Source organism: Arachis hypogaea, chromosome 15 (assembly GCF_003086295.3).
Source record: "Arachis hypogaea cultivar Tifrunner chromosome 15, arahy.Tifrunner.gnm2.J5K5, whole genome shotgun sequence".
Taxonomy (NCBI): Eukaryota; Viridiplantae; Streptophyta; class Magnoliopsida; order Fabales; family Fabaceae; genus Arachis; species Arachis hypogaea.
The window spans coordinates 48,593,407-48,607,248 of NC_092050.1; the positions used below are offsets into that span (position 1 = coordinate 48,593,407).

Sequence of the window (13,842 nt, forward strand, 5' to 3'; positions counted from 1 at the left end):
CGTGCACGCGTACCTTGCTCGTACGCGTCGACTCTCTGCTTTGCCATGCACGCGTACGCGTCAGCCGCGCGTACCCGTCACTTCCATTTCATCAATCCACACTTACGCGCACATGATGCGCACGCGTGGATTGCCCTGTTTCACCCACCTTCTTTTCTTCCCTTCTTTCCATTTCTTTCCTTCTTCTCTTTTCTTTCCACCCCTCAATCATCACCCAACACTACCAAACACCATCCATAACCACTTCTTTTAGTTAGTTAGTTAATTGTTTGATCAGTACATTTTCATTTTGTTTTCTATCCTTTTTTATAAGTGTTGGATTATTAATATTGTTTCTTGCTGCTGATTATTGATGAGATGTTATTTTAACATCATTATTTTTAATTTTTATTGTTGGATTTAATTGTTGAGGTTATATTTTGTCACTTGGTTTTGAGTTTTCATGTTTAACATTTGTGAGTACCAAGTGAATGTTACATTTCCTTTAAGCTTCTTAACTATTTTGAATTGCATGTTTTGGCCACCATGCATTCACCATCTATTGTTAGGCAATTGTATATCATCATTGATTTTTTTTAGGTGATGCTTGTTTATATTTTACCCTTATTCACATCACTTATTTCATGCATTGAGATTGTAGAGTTGTGAAATTGGATCGAAAGCTTACCTAGTGACATATTTTTGAGCTTTGTAAAGCTTTGTGGGCCATGCTTGCTATGTGATTGATTTCCACTTCTATCTTCTTTTTTCTTAGTTCCATAGCATCTATGTGTTTCACCTCTGAGTTTCATATACCATTTTGTTCACTAAGTCTACCTACACATCAATCAATGTCCATGCATTATCCAATTTCACAATTGCTTGATCAATTGCTTGAATGCTTTCATGCCTCTTCACTACTTGCTTGGTTGACTTAACCTACAAGTCTTTCAAAGTATCTCAAGCACACTAGAATGAGTGAAGTGTATGCTTTCTTTAGTATAATTGTGACATAAATTTTTGTACTAGGGTGTGCGTTCTAAACCGCGTGCAATTTTAGAACACACACACTTATTTTTTATCAATGTCACAATAATTCACTCACTCAATTCTAGTGGTTCTTACCTCATTCCAACAATTCACGCTTCCTTGCTTTTGTATTTTCTCATCTTACAGTGTTTATTTTGTTTTTCATGATCGATGCACCATAAGCAAAAATGGAAGCGGAAGGAAGAACACGCAACACCGGTTGACCTACCAGATGAAGGTGGCAACTCGGAGAGTCGCCGTACCCCCTTGTTCATCTTTGGATGCACCGAGGACGGTGCAAACTTTTAAGTGTGGGGAGGTCGTCCGACCGCTCGGCATTTTCGGGTGACAAGTTTCTAATCCCAACACTTTTGTATTTCATTTTTAGGTCTTTTAGGATTTTTGGTTGCATTGCATATGTATATATTAAGCTTAGTCAAAATCATGATATTTTCTAAGGATTTTATCTATAGGGCACCCAAATGATTGAAAAAAAAATTTAGAACTTGCTTGAATTATACAATTGTGGATCATGTTTTTGAGCTAAGAATACAAGCATGTGAGATTTGAGCCTAATTGTGTGGCTACATCATATAGCCACTTATTTTCATTCTTGTGTGCATCATCCTCTTTCTATGATTGTAATCTTTGATTTGTTTAATTCTATATGTCCATTATTCTATGTATACATGCAATTACACGATTAAGGCCATTGTTCAAATATCTCACTTACCCAAATAGCCTACCTTTTTATCTTCCATTGTTAGCCAATTTGAGCCTATGCTTAACCCATTTGTTCTTAATTGTAGCACATTACAATCCTAAGTGAAAAACAATAAATATCCCTTAATTTGGATCTTTGATTAGCTTAGGCTAGTGAGAGTGTTTATCATTTAATTTTGGGAGAGTTGGGAACATTGGGTAGAGATAAAAGTGTGTTTTTGTATTTGTGTTAAGAATCTTGAGAATTGGGTACATACTCATGTATTAATCATGTGTAAACCATATGCATTGATGTTCTTGTATAATTTTAGTTTGAAAAGAAAAAAATTTAATAAAAAAAAATAATAATAATAAGAAAATAAATAAAATAAAATAAAAATAATAGAAATAGAAAAAGAAAGAAAAAGAATTGCAATAAAAAGGGGACAAAAATGCCCCAAAGTCAAGGTTCATTAAACATCAATGCTTATGTGTGGTGATTGAAAGACAATGCATGAGTGTGTGAAAAACTGAAGAATGGGTAGTTTAAGTTTGTTTAGAATTGTATAGGTTGTCATAGGTTAGGTGGGAAGTTTAAGTTAATCAAAGATTCGAATTTCAAGCTCACTTGACCATATGTATCCTACCTTGACCCTAACCCCATTACAACCTATGGGAAGTCCTCATGATATTTGTATGCATGCATGAAATAATTGTTGATTGTTAGATGAAAAACAAATCTTGAAAAATATGATTAGGGGAGAATTGAGTGAATCAACCCCATACACTTGAGTGAGTAGAGCGGATACACATCCGGTGAGGGTTCGATTGCTTAATTACATGTTTCCACCCATGATCATCTCCTTTCTTGCAAGTTTGTAAAATCTTTTTAATAATTCAATTCAATTGTGGGTTTGATTTGACTGCTATGGCTTTAGCCCTTATACTTATATATGTATTCTTGGAAGTTGACTTATTTTGACCAAGTAGTTGCATTCATGTAGATAGATTGCATATAGATAGGTTGCATGTAGTTAGTTTGCATTGAATAAATGTTGATGCCCTTTGCTTCTTTCTTGATTTTAGCATGAGGACATGCTTAGTTTAAGGGTGGGGAGATTTGATAAACCCCAATTTCGTGGTTTATCTTGTGCTTATTTTGGGAGATTTTATCACCTTTTCTCACATTTATTCAATGAAATAGCATGGTTTTGCAATTCTCCCTGAATTTGTGCTTAAATGTAAAAACATGCTTTTTAGGCCTTAAAATAGCTAAATTCAATCCACTTTAATTCCATTCGATGCCTTGATGTGTTTGTTGAGTGATTTCAGGTTCATAAGGCAAGTATTGGATGGAAGAAGTGAGGAGAAAAGCATGCAAAGTGGGAGAACTCATGAAGAAATGAAGGAACCGTAAAGCTGTCAAGCCTGACCTCCTCACACTCAATCGATCATAACTTGAGCTACAGAGGTCCAAATGAGTCAGTTCTAGTTGCGTTGGAAAGCTAACATCCAGGGATTCAAAATGATATAAAATTTTCCATAGTTGCTTTACGTTTAGGGACACGCACGCGTACTGTATGTGTGCGCACCAATGGAGCAGCGTGATTCACTAAAGTGAAATCGTGGCTAGCGATTTGTAGAGCATTTTGGGCCCAATCCAACTCATTTCTAATGCTATTTCATACAGAATTCAAGCTTGGGCAAAGGGGGAGCAATTGTTTTGTAACTTAGCATTATAGAGGTTAGTTTCTAGAGAGAGAAGCTCCCTCTTCTCTCTAGAATTAGGGTTCCTAGAGTTAATTATATCATAGATCCATGTTTAATTTTTTACTTTCATCTTGTTTCTTCTACAATTTTATGCTCTAGTGATATAACTCTCTTGCTCTCTCTTGTTAATTTCTCTTTTTTTTTCTCTTTTGTGATGATCAACTCTTGATGGATTTGGATCTCTTTTATGAAATTTATGTTTGATGTTCTTTTAATTGTTGATTTGAGTTGTGAATTTACTTTTCTTACAATTGGTAGTTCATAGATTTATTATTCTTGCACTTTTACTATGCTTTCCATTTGTACCCACCAAGTGTTTGACAAAATGCTTGGTTGGGCTTTAGAGTAGACTTTGAGCATTCTTGGCTTGGAAAGAGTAATTAGGCAATCTTGAGTCATGAAAACCCAACCTATGTTGGTGATCTATAGTTGTTAGTTAATATCATTTCCATTGACTCTAATCTCTTGCTAATCCAATTAGTGAGTTGATTAGGACATTTGGATTGAGATTAGGTAGTCTTGTTAGACTTTCTCTCATGGAAGATAACCTATATCTTCTTCCATCATTAGGGATGACGTAATAAGATAAATTCTTGTTAATTATTGTTATTAGTGACTAGGATGGGAGGCCTATGATCTCAATTCTTGCCATAAATGTCTCTCTTTATTAATTGCTTTTCTTTATTTTGCTTTCTTTAATTGCTTGCTTGACTTACTTTTCTTGCCATTTATTTTCCGCCCCTTATAAATCAAACCCCCTTGTTCCTTCATAGCCAATAAGCATACACTTCATTGCAATTCCTCGTGAGACGACCCGGAGTCTAAATACTTCGGTTAATTCTTATTTGGGGTTTGTTCTTTTGTGACAACCAAAATTTTTGATGTGAGAATTGTTTGTTGGTTTGGAGCTATGCTTACAACGAAGTAATTTTTTTCTATAAGAAGAAAATCTAGACCATCGAACAAATCTCATTATCAACCATTTCCATCTTTATACTTAAACATGTATATCCGGGTGGCCGTAGACTATGTGTCCAAATGGGTTGAGGCGATAGCGTCACCCACCAATGACACCAGAGTCGTGCTGAAATTCCTACAGAAACATATTTTTAGCAGGTTTGGTGTCCTAAGGACACTGATCAATGATGGAGGTAGCCACTTCTGCAATAAACAACTGGACTCAATTCTGCAGAGGTATGGAGTCCGTCATAAGGTGGCAACCCCCTACCATCCACAGACAAGTGGACAAGCTGAGGTCTCTAATAGGGAACTAAAAAGGATCTTGGAGAAGACAGTGAGCACCTCCAGGAAGGACTGGGCAAGGAAGCTTGATGATGCTCTTTAGGCATACAGAACTGCTTTCAAGACCCCTATTAGAATGTCTCCTTATCAGCTAGTCTATGGTAAAGCATGTCATTTTCCAGTAGAATTGGAGCATAGAGCATACTGGGCAACAAGATTTCTAAACTTGGACACCAAGGCTGTAGGAGAAAAGAGATTGCTCTAATTAAATGAACTAGACGAATTCCGGCATGTTGCATTTGAGAATGCAAAAATCTACAAGGAAAGAGCAAGGAAATGGGACGACAGAAAGAGAGCTTCTAGATATTTCGAGCCCGGCTAGAAGGTTTTTCTATTCAATTCTAGGCTCAAGCCCTTCCTTGGAAAGCTCAAGTCAAGATGGTCAACACCCTTTGTGGTCACTGGAGTCTCCTTCTATGTCATGTGGAACTTCAAGACCAGAATTCAGACAACAAATTCATTGTCAATGGCCACAAGGTAAAACATTACCTAGGGGATGGGATGGTTCATGAGCTGTCCACCCTTTTACTGAAATAACAACAGTAGATGTCAAGCTAATGACCGTAAAGAAGCACTTGTTGGGAGGCAACCCAACCATAAGTATCCTTTAGTTTAATTCTATTTTAATTTCAGTTTTCTTTAGTTTGAGTTTCTTTTAGTAAAATTTTTATTTGTCATTGATTTTCATAATTTTTTCTCTTTTTCTAATGTTTGTGATCATGCATAGCACTTAGAACAGAAACATGAAAGCATAGCAAGAAAAATAGAACACACTGGAGGATACCCATGTTGGGCGTTCAACGCCAAAATGGGGAAGAGAGCATGGGCGTTCAACGCCCATCAGGGAACAGAGAGGACCAAGTTTTCTTTGCTTGTGGACAAGAGAACTTTTTAAGTTTAGTGTTGTAGAGCAAGCTCTAGGTTTATATTATCATCAATGGCAACAAGTTTTCTAGTCTAATAGTTCATTTTTGAATATTTTATGGTTAGAAGATGTCTCATTCATTACTCACTAAAACTTAAAAAGAAAAAGTTTTTGATAAAGAAGTAGTAAAATACATAAGATCTTGAGTTATATTATGAGTTATTCTAATTACTTTGATGTGGTGTCCTGATCTCTATTTACTGAATGTATGAATTAACTATGCATAATTGATATTGAAGTTGAGCATATTAGCTCTTGAAAAATAGTGAATTTAGAGAAGTATTATTGATTCTCTGAAATATCAAAAAGATTGATTCTTGAAGGAAAAGAAACAACAAAAAAACAAAAAGAAGAAAAATTGAAAGAACAAGGGTCCAAGGCTTTGAGCATCAGTGGTTAGGAGGGTCAAACTTGGCCTAAATAGCTCAAATGAGTTGCTATCCCCAACTATATGCTTGTGGTGTGAAGGTGTCAAGAAAATCTTGAGATTGAGCATTTAAAGTCGTGATCCAATGCTATAAAGAGTACGCCTAAGAACTGTGAGCACCACTGTCTGGGAATTTAAGCAAAGCTAAATTAGAATCCAAAGGGTTCCCCCAATTAACTGCTTGTGGCGTTTATGTATCCGATGGTAATACTTGAAAATAAAACGCTTAGAGTCACGGCTAGGCTCAAAGGTACAAAGCACCAAAAAGAAGCTATGTTCAAGAATCAAGAAATACTAAAAGAACAGAATTAATAATATCATCCGGATTCTAGTTCCAAAGGATGCCAATATTTCTGAACTTCAAAGGAAAGTGAGATGCAAAAGCTATTCAGAAATAGAGAGTTAATAGCCCCATTCAGTAATTAGACCTGAGCCTCATTTGACAACTCTAATGTGATGTATTTTTCTCTTCATTAGTCCTATTTTATTTTTGGTTGCTTGAGGACAAGCAACAGTTTAAGTTTGGTGTTGTGATAAGTGTATATCTTATACCCTTTTCTTGTTTTTACATTATTTTTAGTTGGATTTTATTAATTTTTACTATATTTTAGTGCAAAATTTGTCTTTGGATGCTACTTTGAGTTTTTGTGTTATTTCTATGATTTTAGGTGAATTTTGGGCAAGTTTGGCAAGATCCTGTTCAGAGACGAAGAACGGATAGCAGATGCTGTCAAATCCTGACTTCCATGCATTCTAACGAGCATATCTTGAGCTACAAGGGTCTATTGACGCGGTCTTAAAGGCATTTGAAAGCTAACTTCCAGAGCTTTCCAGCAATATATAATAGTCTATACTATTCTTCCAGAGTGATTGCCAAAACTGGCGTTAAACGCCAATCTTGGGTGTTTAACGCCCAAGAAGGACTGACCTCCCAAGTTGAACGCCCAAAACTGGCGTTCAACGCTAGCCAGGGAGCAGGACCAGTGAATTTCAATGCCCAAACACAAGTTGAATGCCAGTCTTCATTCCGAATCACTCCAAGTGGGCCCTAAAGTGGATTGTAGTGCTCCTTATCTTGTCTTATCTTATCCTTGTAACTTTTTAAATTTAAATTAACATACTTTAGGTTTAGTAAATTACTATTTAAAGAGGAGATCACTTACGTTTGAGGACATTGCATTACACATAATGAGATCTCTCTCCTGTTTTAGTTTAGCACTCTATTTTCTGTAAAGTTATGAGCAACTAAACCTCCTGGTTAAGGTTAGTGACACGGGAATTTATTGTCAGTCTAGAATTTCTCTTAATAGAAATAAGAACTCCGTTGTAAGCATAGCTCCAAACCAACTAATAATTCTCAATCAAATTTAATTTGAGTTGTCACAAGTACTAACCCCAATAAAATAACCGAAGTATTTAAACCTCGGGTTGTCTCATAAGGAATTGCAATGAAGTGGTTAATTATTGGCTATGAAGATGCAAGAGGGGTTTTGATTTGTTAGGGGGACAAGAAAATTAAATGACAAGAAAAGTAAAGGAAGCAACTAAAGAAAGCAATTAATAAATAGAGACATTCATGGCAAGGATTGAGATCATAGGCTTTCCATCCTAGTCACTAATAACAATAATTAACAAGAATTTATCTTATTACATCATCCCCGACGATGGAAGAAGGTAACATATTATCTTCACACTCGAAGAAAGTCTAATAAGACTAGCTAATCTCAATCCAAATGTCCTAATCAACTCACTAATTAAATTAGCAAGAGATTAGAGTCAATGGAAACAATACTAGCTAACAACTCTAGATCACCAACATGAGTTGGGTATTCATGACTCAAGATCACCAAATTTCTCTTTCGAAACCAAGAATGCTCAAAGATCTACTCTAACATCCTTCCAATCATTTTGTGAAACACTTGGAAAGCATAAGAGGAAAGCATATTAAATTGCAAGGAAGAATAAAATCTAACAACTACCAATTGCAAGATAAGTAAAATCAATAACTCAAATCATCAATAAAAGAACATGAACATCAATTGCATTAGAGGGAATCCAAATCCAACATGAGTTCATTAACATAAAAGAGACATAAAGGGGAAATTAACACTATAACTAAGAGAATTAAGATGTAGGAACAAGAAATTGTAAAGGAAATAAGATGAAAATAACAATTCAACCCTAGATCCAAAATAAATTAACCTAATCCTAACCTAATTCTAAAGAGAAGAGGGAGCTTCTCTCTCTAGAAAACTAACTAAAGGCTCATCATGACTACACTAAGTGCTCCCCCATTTGCCCAAGCTTGAATTCTGCATGAAATACTCTCAGAAACGAGTTGGATTTGGGCCTGGGCAGCTCAGAAATCGGCCCCAGCGTTTTCACTTTAATGATGTTATGTGCGAGCTACGACGCGTATGCGTGGGTCACACATACGCGTCGCTTGGCGTTTTCCTATCCACGCGTATGCATCATGTCACACGTACGCGTCACCATGCAACCTCATCTCCATGTGTGTGCGTCTGTCAGCGTCGATGCATGCACTCCCAATCCTTGTTTTCTCTTGAATTCTCCACTTTGCATGCTTTTCTCTTCATTCCTTCCATCCAACACTTGCCTTATGAACCTGAAATCACTCAACAAACACATCAAGGCATCGAATGGAATTAAAGTGATTTATAATCACCAATTTTAAGGCCTAAAAAGTATGTTTTTACACTTAAAGACAAATTAAGGGAGAATTACAAAACCATGCTATTTCATTGAATAAATGTGGGAAAAGGTGATAAAATCTCCCAAATTAAGCACAAGATAAACCACAAAATTGGGGTTTATCAGTTAGGAGCTCTGTTTATCTCTATGGATTAATATCATTACTTTTCTATTTTAATATATGTTTGATTCAGTTCTAAGGTGTTATTTTGTTCTTAATTTTATGAATCTGGGTGGAACGAGAGTATGTCCCTCATTCTACATGAGCTCTTGTGATTCTCGAGAGAGTTATCTCACTTGAGCTACAGCTTGAAAACACTCCTCCTAAACTTCTAATTACATGAACTAATCGGATATGTGACATGAAATCCTGTTAGCTTTGGGTAATTGAGGTTTTTGTGGCGCTAAACTGGTTTTCTAAACATCACCCTCTGATTTGAATTGAATGACCACGAGAGTGGCTTTTGATGAGGATTAGAGGAGATTAATTCATTTCAAGAGTAGGCTTTAGTCACTTATGGTTTGCCATAGAATGAATCATTCATTGTTAAAGTGGTTGGTAAGAAGTCTTAATCCGAAAAGGTAAACATCTCCAAAGCCTTAACTGCTTCAATATATTATCTCTTTACCAAACCTTTAAATTGCTCTCTTTATTTTTTTTTACTATATAGTTTATGCAATTTCAACCAACCATCATCTTTTTACTATTTTCCTGACTAAGTCCAGCAAGATAACTATTGCTTGCTCAATACAACAATCCTCGTGGGATCGACCCTCACTCACCTGAGGTATTACTTGGACGACCTGGTACACTTTCCGGTGAAGTTGTGCAAGTTCAAATTTCGTGCACCAGTTGTTAATAACCAATATCTATATTCTTCTAAGGGGACCTATGTGAGAAAAGGAGTCTTAGAATTGGATGCTTTGGACACAATTCTTACTCAGAACAAGGCCATGTCTCAATAGATTAGTTCTATTAGTCAACACTTATCTGGATTACAAGTCTCAGCCATCAATACACAAGATACTTCCTATGACATGAGTGGTAGCTTCCCTCAAGGTGAGAGTTATGATTATGGTTAATTTTCTCTTGAACAGGTTAAATACCTGGACAATTCCTCTAGACCCCCCAATAATGATCCGTTCTCTAAGACTTATAATCTGGGATGGAGGAATCACCCTAGTTATGGTTGGGGAAATCAACCACAGAGGCAACAGAATTTTAGCAACAATTCTCAAGGCAATTTTAGTCAGAACAACTTCAACAACTGCCAGTTTCAGCCCTCTGAACCACAACAAGCACCTTCTCATTCTCAAAAATCATCTGACTTGGAATCTATAGTTGCAGAACTCTCCAATAGCACTCATAGTTTTATGCAGGAAACCAGAGCTTAACTCAGAAACTTGAAAATTCAAGTGGGTCAATTGAGAAAGCAAGCACCTGAGATGCCTCCTAATACCTTCCCCAATGATACAGTTTCTAATCCCAGAGAAGAGTGCAAGGCCATACATTTGAGAAGTGGTAAGTTAACAAGTTCAGAAGCAAAAGTTAGTGAGGAGCCAGTTGAAAAAGAAGCTCCAGAGGAGGCTAAGAGCCAAGAAGAACACGCCCCTCCAAGGCATCCGGATAACCCTTTTTTGGTTGATCTTGAGCAATATCCGGCAAATCCTAAAGCACCTGAGTACAAGGCTAAGATGCCATATCCTCAGAGACTTGAGAAGGCCTCCAAAGACAAGCAGTTTTCCAAATTTTTAAAGGTGTTCAAGAAGCTTCAAATCAACATTCCTTTTGTAGAGGCCCTTGAGAAAATGCCTTTTTATGCTACGTTTCTAAAGGAGTTTTTGGCCAACAAGAGGAATTGGAAGGAGAGTGAAATTGTGGTGCTTACAAAGGAATGTAATGCTATTATTCAGAAGGATCTCCTTGAGAAAATACAAGATCCTAGAAGCTTTTTAATTCCTTGCACCATTGGTGATATCACTATTCAGAGGGCACTATGTGATCTCGGAACTAGCATCAATCTCATACCACTTTTCTTGATGAGAAAGCTCCAAATTGATAAGGTAAAATCCACTCATATTTCTCTTCAACTTGCTTACCATTCAATTAAGTTTTCTTTGGGAGTTGTTGAGAATTTACTTGTGAAAGTAGGACCATTTATTTTTTCTGCTGATTTTGTAATACTGGATATGGAAGAGGACAACAATGCCTCTTAATTATTTTGGGAAAACCTTTCTAGCTATAGGAAGAGCCCTTATTGATGTGCAAAAGGTTGAATTGACTTTAAGGGTCAATGAAGAAGAGGTTGTCCTTAATGTGCTTGAGGTTTTACAATATCCTAATCATTCTGAGGAATGCATGAGAGTTGATCTTATTGAGCCACTATGTTAAAAGGTTTTTGAAGTTAAAGAGCTTGATGGTGTCTTGGAACCCTCGCTAGAGGGTGGTTTGCTTGAGATTGATGATTCACCACCTCGAGAAAGGGGACCACACGCCTCTAGTAAAGAAGAAGGGCCTCCAAAGCTTGAGTTGAAGCCCTTGCCTCCCTCTTTGAAGTATGCATTACTAGGCGAGCATGAGTCATATCCAGTGATTATTAGCTCCTCTTTGAAGCATGAGGAAGAGAAAGCATTGTTACAAGTGCTCAAAAGTCATAAAATGACTCTTGGGTGGACCATTAGTGACTTAAAAGGGATTAGTCTGGCTAAGTGTATGCACAAGATTCTACTTGAGGAAGATGCTAAACCGGTAGTGCAACCACAAGGGCGACTCAATCCAACTATAAAAGAAGTTGTCCAAAAAGAGGTTTTGAAACTTTGGGAAGCTGGGATAATTTACCCAATTTTTGACAGTCCATGGGTCAGTCCTGTGCAAGTGGTTCCCAAGAAAAGAGGGGTGATAGTGGTCAAGAATGAAAAAAATGAGCTTATTCCTACAAGAACCATCACGGGGTGGCGTATGTGTATTGATTACAAGAAGCTCAACAGTGCAACAAGGAAGGATCAGTTCTCCTTGCCTTTCATTGATCAGATGCTTGAGAGGTTAGCCAGACATGCATTTTATTATTTTTTAGATGGTTATTCTGGCTATAATCAGATTGCGGCGGACCCTCAAGATCAAGAGAAGACGATATTCACATGCCCCTTTAGTGTATTTGCTTACCGGAGAATGCCGTTTGGACTGTGTAATGCCCCAACAACTTTTCAGAGGTGCATGCTTTCCATATTTTCTGACATGGTTAAAAAGTTTATTCAGGTATTTATGGATGATTTTTTTGTATTTGGTAATTCTTTTGATTCTTGCTTGAGACACCTTTTCTTGGTCTTGAAACGGTGCTAAAAAACAAACCTTGTTTTGAATTGGGAAAAATGTCACTTTATGGTAACTGAAAGTATTGTTCTTGGGCACCGAATTTCAAGTAAATGAATTTAGGTGGATAAAGCTAACGTAGAGGTAATTGAAAAATTACTGCCACCTACTATTGCAAAGGCAATCGGAATTTCTTGGGACTTGCAGGATTTTATAGGCGATTTATAAAGGATTTTTCAAAAATTGCTAAACCTTTGAGCAACCTCATTGATGTAGACATTCCCTTTTGTTTTGATGATGATTGATTGCATGCTTTTGAGACTCTGAAAGCTAGGCTTGTCTCTGCTCCCATCATAGCTCCTCCTAACTGATATTTACCATTTGAATTTATGTGTGATGCCAATGATTATGCTATAGGAGCTGTCTTGGGATAGATACAAGACAAGCTTGTGCACGTCATTTACTATGCTAGCTGTGTATTAAATGATGCACAAAAGAATTACACAACCACAGAAAAAGAGTTACTAGCTGTAGTTTATGCAAGCAGTGGATTTACCCATCAATTACGCCAAAGTGGTGCTAAGCTTTCTTCAGAGATATATTTTTAGCTAGTTTGGTCTCCCAAGGACACTAATTAGTGATGAAGGAAGCCACTTCTACAATAAATAGTTGGACTTATTTCTTCAGAGGTATGGAGTACGTCATAAAGTGACAACTGATGGTGTTTTTTGTGGAAAAACGAATTTTCCAAAACACCTAAAACTCACTGGCAAGTGTACCGGGTCGCATCAAGTAGTAAAACTCACTTAGAGTGAGGTCGATCCCACAGGGATTGATGGATCAAGCAACTTTAGTGGGTGATTGGTTTAGTCAAGCTAACATTTAAGTGAAATTGGGTGAGACTTGAAGCAACAGAATGTAAATGACAAGGAATTATAAATTGCAGAAAGTAAATGTGCAGAAACTTAAAGAACAAGAAAGTAAAATAGCTGAAACTTAAATTGCAAGAAATGTAAATTGCAAGAATCTTAAATGACAAGAAATGTAAATTGCATAAATATAAAGGGGAATGGGTGCTGGAAATTAAAATTCAACAGAAAAGTGTAAATAGCAATCAAACAGAGAAGTAAAAGATGCAAAATCATGCAACAGATCTAAACAGAAGAGTAAAATGCCTTGAAGAATTGTAAAGACAGAAAGCAATGCTTAATTTGCAACAATTTAAAAGGATGTTGAAGATCTCAAGAGTGGAAGAGACTAGAAAACAAGTCTAGATCTCAAATCCTTCCTTGATCCAACAAGAACAATTGCAAAATGAAAATGGAAAAGTAAATTGTAGAAGAAGAACAAGAGACGTTGCAGATGGAAAATGAAAATAGAATTTCTTCCAATCTCAATCCAAAATTTCAAAACAGACAAGAAAACTAAGAAAGAAAGCAAAATGAAAACAAAAGAGTGCAAAACTCCCTATTGGAGCTAGCCTCTTTTCTAGTCGAGCTCTTCCTACAAAGATGAAAATGATGCCTTATATAGGCTTACAAAGTGAGAATCAAAATGAAATTAAAACAAATTACAATTAAAATGAAAATCCTAATCTAGTTGATCCTTGTGCTTTTGAGTGATGATAATGGGCTTAGCTTGCTTTGGATTTGAGGAAGAGTGGGTCTAGATGGCCTTGGTTCAATT

General features: G+C 36.6%; 1 protein-coding gene across 1 annotated transcript in view; it reads left to right on the top strand.

Annotated features, from left to right (window-relative positions):
• Positions 1-10,292: 10,292 nt before the first annotated feature.
• The window catches only part of LOC140179214 (uncharacterized), a 29,428-nt gene continuing 25,878 nt past the window's right edge, over positions 10,293-13,842 (top strand). The window contains exons 1-4 of the mRNA XM_072217880.1: positions 10,293-10,910; positions 11,044-11,172; positions 11,242-11,706; positions 11,944-12,102. Of these exons, the coding sequence (XP_072073981.1) occupies positions 10,293-10,910; positions 11,044-11,172; positions 11,242-11,706; positions 11,944-12,102 (1,371 nt within the window). The remainder of the gene's footprint in view (positions 10,911-11,043; positions 11,173-11,241; positions 11,707-11,943; positions 12,103-13,842) is intronic.